The sequence below is a fragment of the Lactuca saligna genome, chromosome 1 (assembly GCF_052625555.1).
Source record: "Lactuca saligna cultivar CGN05327 chromosome 1, ASM5262555v1, whole genome shotgun sequence".
NCBI lineage: Eukaryota > Viridiplantae > Streptophyta > Magnoliopsida > Asterales > Asteraceae > Lactuca > Lactuca saligna.
In genome coordinates this window covers 178,588,558-178,594,185 of record NC_136417.1, presented here as the reverse complement: position 1 = coordinate 178,594,185, position 5,628 = coordinate 178,588,558, and the positions used below count along the sequence as shown (strand labels likewise).

At 32.7% G+C, this 5,628-nt stretch overlaps 1 protein-coding gene across 1 annotated transcript; it reads right to left on the bottom strand.

Annotated features, from left to right (window-relative positions):
• Positions 1–324: 324 nt before the first annotated feature.
• Positions 325–2,040, bottom strand: LOC145014156 (uncharacterized). Its single transcript, XM_078972531.1, has one exon. The coding sequence runs from the start codon at positions 2,038–2,040 to the stop codon at positions 325–327; it is 1,716 nt and encodes a 571-aa protein (XP_078828657.1).
• Between the last annotated feature and the right edge of the window lie 3,588 nt (positions 2,041–5,628).

The window sequence follows — 5,628 nt, the reverse complement described above, 5'->3', positions numbered from 1 at the left end:
CCATTTGTTCTTAATAGTTCGAGTTTTTATGACTGATTGAGATTAGAAACACTTTCGTAGCTATTCACATATCGATACATTGATAGTAAGTGGAAACTTTGTTACATCTTTCTTGGATGTGAAAAAAGTTACAATTTTTATCCCAATTATGATAAAATGCACGTTAAATGCGATATAATATTTTCCTCTCGTGTTTTATAACAAAAATAGGCGAAAAGTATTTTTAACATTCATTGTATTCACAATCTTATTTAACCCTAAACGTCAACATAACACGTGAAAAAAAAAAACCCTAAGATATACACGAAAACAAGAAACGAGTCATCATCTCCAAAACCCTCTAATCATACGAACAAATCTATTCGATGTCAAGTTTCTAACGATTTTTCTCGCATCCGAAACTTGTTCATCCGCTAATTTCTCGATATTTTTCAAATAACCCGAACTCAAAATTTTCTTTCGACCACTATTACAACCCGATAACGACATGATTATTGGAAGCAAAAGCTTCCGATTACTTGAACTCCCATCTTCTTGATCAACCGATTGCATAATCAATCCCACATTTTGATCATTTTCCACGAATTTTTTTCGATTTTTCGGAATCGAAACCAAATTCGATAATGTCTCGGATGCCATTTCTCGAACCTCAAACGACTTTGCACCAATCAATTTCACAAGTTCTTGCATGAATTCTTTATCTCCCATTGCTTTCTTGAAATCATCCGAAATCCCACTTAACCAAAACGCGGCTTTTAGCGACGATTCTTGAACCGAAGTGTCGCTATTGTTAAGAAAATGGAGTATGTGATCCAAGAAACCCGAACTTATTAAAGTGTGTGATCTTGTTGAATTTGAACATAAATTCATGATTGCCATTATTGATATCTCTCGGGTTGTTGATGAAAAGGATAATTGTGGATCCAAGATTTGAGATAGAACATGAATCCCACCTTCTTTAACGATCAAATTGGTTACTAATTCGTCTTTAGAGGCGATTGATTGGAGGAAATCAATAGCAGTGATTTGGGAAAGTTCGTTTGTGGAGTTAACAAGGTTGATAAACATTGGGATTGCACCTTCTTCAACAATAAAACGTTTGATTTCAGAAACTCCAACAAGATTTTTAAGAACACCACAAGCTAAACTTACCAACTCACCATCGTTTTCATATTCACTACCAGAAATTTTCAACAATGAAGTCACCCCACCATGAGCGGAGACTGACCAAGCATTATCAGATTCACTTGTGCATTTCATCAAACAGCTGGTGGACAGTTTTCTGCTCAAATTGGTTCCGCTTTCTAAAACTCTGATTAATGGAGCAATAACTCCGAATGAAACTAAAACACATTTGTATGAATCAAACGCACAAAGTATATCCAACGTTTTCAATGCTTCCTCTTGGATTCTCGATTCTTTTGAAACCAAAAGCTCAACTAAAACAAAAGCAAACCCTTCAACATCCATTGCTATCTTCACAAACCTCTCATCTTCGTGAATGACTTCATTGAAACATATCAAGGCTCGTTTCTTAATCTCATTGCTCCCAATTCTGAATCTTGATAGCAAATCTTTAACATAGAATTTGATGTCATCTTTCGAAGCTGTTCGCTCAGGTCTTGAAACAACTAAGGCGTAATCTCCGTTAATGGGGGATAACCCATTCGTGGGAGATAATTCAGATAACGATTTTATATGGTTGTTGAATTTCACACAGATAATATCAAGATCACTCTGCATTAACAGTTTCCCGCTGTAGGAAAGATCGATACATTTCTGAGCCAAATTGGTGGTGAATTCTGTTGTTTCTTCAACGGCTTGAATGACCCCGGATAAAGTTGGGTTGTCGACTGAATCTTGAAGTTCCGGCGGCAGAGCGGCGAGGATGGGGAGAATCTCGTTTAGCTTGTTTCTTATTAAATTCCATCTGGATGCGAAGACTTTGATCGAGTAAGAAAGGGTGATTAACGAAGAGATTTGGTCGGACGGTAGCCGGAGTTTTGAATTCCCGGCGATTTGGGTGTTTTCTTCCACCATTTCGGCGTTTTACTTGTTCAGAAGCAAACCCATTTTCCGGCAGCCATTTCCGGCGAGTTGTTGAGGGACTTTGAAGGTGAAGTTACGTCGCATTGATGGTGTTACAACTGTTGTACTTGTCACCTCGAGTGAAGTATAGGTGGGTTTTGATTTTACTAATATATCCTTTGAGGCTAGTAATGATTATGTAGTCATTACTTTGAGCTAGTGGGGGCATGTTTGGTATTTTACATATAGAAAGAATGTGAAACTAGTTAGCTGATCAGTCCTGGGTTTGTTACTAGTTGAAACCAAAATGAGATAAATAGTATAATATTTAATATTTAATTTTATTATAAAACATATATTTTAAACACTTATTATTAAAATTATTTTCAAATTATTTTCATTTTCCATTACAAAACAGAAATTAAATTACCTCTAATCTTTTATACCTACAATTATTTATATCTATTAAAATTTGACAAATCAACATTCAATTTAGTTTTATTTGATATATCCTTCTTAATAAATAAATAACTTTTTGCTACATATCGTATTCCCCTTCATTTGGATACATAATATTTTCTAGAATTTCAGAATTTTCTATTTTCAACTTGTCATTTTATTGTATTTTTTATTTTATTAAATTAAAATTTCACATTTAATATGTAAGGTAATATATATGTAAAGTATTTATTAGAAATAGTTTATATATATAATGTAATCAATATATCAAAACCTTATTAATTTTAATAATTCAAAATTTTTCTTATTTTTCTTATAAATTTTAACTTTTTAAATTGTTAAAATTTTATATTTATTTATTTTTTAAATAAACTCATATAATAAATGGATCTCACACCTAGTTCTTAATATAACCTTAACGAGTTAGTTAAAAAAAATATAAAATTATAACATTTGTCATAATTTTATTGGATAGAAACATTTTAGGCATAAAAAATAATAATCAATTTAATTTTTATAGATATAATCCAAATTAATTATATACTAAAAAAACTAGTTTCTTTTTAATCGACCTATCAACTAAGTTATATCAATTTTTTTACTTCCATTATCAATCCGATCCAAACAAACTCAATAAATATAACTTATGGTTATGTTTTATTCATTTCAAAATAACATCTATAACTATTTACATTTTATAATAGTTGTAAACAATTTGTTTTTATTTTAAACCAGCAAATATTTACCATTGAAAATATGTAAAAGAAACACTCCCGTGTGTCTTTTTTTCTCGGGATAATGATTTAGGAGGGTAACTACCTCTTATCTGTGTTCATATATTGACAACTTCTTCTTTTTTGTACATAATAAGGCAACTAATTTGTTTTAACTATTTAAATTATACCAATATTACCGACTAATACATGTTTTAACCGGTAACTCAAAGAAAAATGACCACGGAGGGTAACTACCTCTTATCCGTGTTCACATATTGACAACTTCTTATTTTTTGTACATAAGAAAGAAACTAACTTGTTTTAACTGTGTAACATCCCAACAATCATGACCAAAAATTTCGTTTTTAATTTAATACTAAAATCATAATTGTCAAACCATTAATTTAATACTCTAGCATCGGGCCTCGCCCGACATCAGGCCTCGTCTGGCATCAAGCCCCGCTCGGTATACAGATTTATCTCTCTTAAGCCCCGCCCTCTAAACACATACAATCATCTAATATGCTAATACATAAAGAAACATACTATACTGTATCCCTGTCTTAAAAAACATACTCAGCTAATAATGAGATACATAACTTCGTCCGTACTCAGCTAGTTCCAGCCAGGGCTTCAGCAGTGCAAGGTGAGTCTCCTCACTGTGTGAATGGGTCTAATGCCATAATGCCAGCCCATGTAGTCTATGAGTAGGAAGACTCGGGGGTTAGCCATATGCATTGTTTGCTAGTATGTTATTCTAGACCAAGGTCTGATGTCGGGCGGGTGCCTGAGGAATGTTTTCATGTTAGATTATACTTGTTGTATGTGTGATACTTGTAATTGCCTGGTAAAGAGGTGAGTGTGGGCGAGCTCCCGTATCTCATCACTAACTGAGTACAAACGATGTTCTGTATCTCATTATTACCAGAGTATGTTTCTTAGGACAGGGATACAGTAGAGTATGTTTCTTTATGTGTTAGCATGTTATATGATTGTATGTGTTTAGCGGGCGGGCCTCGGAGATAGTCGGGGCCTAAGAGAGACATCTCTGTATACCGAGCGAGGCTCGATGCCAGGCAGGGCCTGATGTCGGGTGGGGCCCGATGCCGGAGTATTAAATTAATGGTTTGAAAATTATGGTTTTAGTATTAAATTAAAAAGAAATTTTTTGGTCATGATTTTTGGGATGTTACACAGTTAAAACAAGTTAGTTGTTTTCTTATGTACGAAAAATAAGAAGTTATCAATATGTGAACACGGATAAGAGGTAGTTACCCTCCTAAGTCATTTTCTCTTTGAGTTACCGGTTAAAACAGATATTAGCCGGTAATATTGGTGTAATTTAAACAGTTAAAACAAGTTAGTTGCTTTATTATGTACAAAAAAGAAGAAATTGCTAATATATGAATACGGATAAGAGGTAGTTACCCTCTTAAGTCATTTTCCCTTTTTTCTCTATCCTCTCTCTTTTCTCTATACGATCAATACCATTTTATTATATAGAAATCAAAATAACATGGATCAGTTTGATCTAATATATAAAGCCATTAACAACACATCGCCTTAAAGGTTGGTGGAACAATCCAGGAGATTGCTTCCTGATGATTATTAGTTAAAGAAATTACAATATAATATATAAATCGAACATTACTTTTGTTTTGAAAATAAAGATAGTGGACTATGAAATCTTATATTAAATTTTTTTGGCCCTTTAGACTAGAATATTTATTTACTTTTTGTTTTAAAATGGAATAAGCATCTTAGAAGTACTTTGAAGTTTCTTTAGATAGCTTTGGTCCCCAATAAAAGTTGTATATTTTTCACAGGGCCAAAGTTTATATTTTGCACTTTCCAAACATCAAAAAGAGAAAAGAAAAGTTAACTTACCTTCGAAGTCAATTTATTTATTAATTTGCTTTCGTTTGGCACGTTTGGCACTAGAATATTTACGTTTGGTATGGTAGCTAAGCTTATTTTTAAGATATGTTAGCTTGTATGATTACAAAAATAGCTTATAATTTAGGATTTTTGGAATGGTTTATAGTTGAAATAATGAATTTTTCCCTTAAACTACTATATAAGTGCTTTCAGCACTAGTTATTTAACAGTCAAAAAAAAAAAAACATCCATTGATGCTCTCGCTCCAAAACTCACTCGACATACGAGATAATCATTTATCAACCAGCGACTAAAGAAATTGGCATCTACGGATGTCAATTATAAACCAATGACTCAAAAATGTGTCAATTGAGAATGTCTCGATGTCAGGTATGAATTTGTCGACTGAGAATTGAGGTACAGCTTACTCATTACACAATCGATTTGCAATTATGTATGGTTTTATATGGTGCTCTTTCAGTTTTTTTCTTTCAAGATCAATATAGACGACCTTATGGAACATTGATCGGTGTAAAAAAAAAAAGTT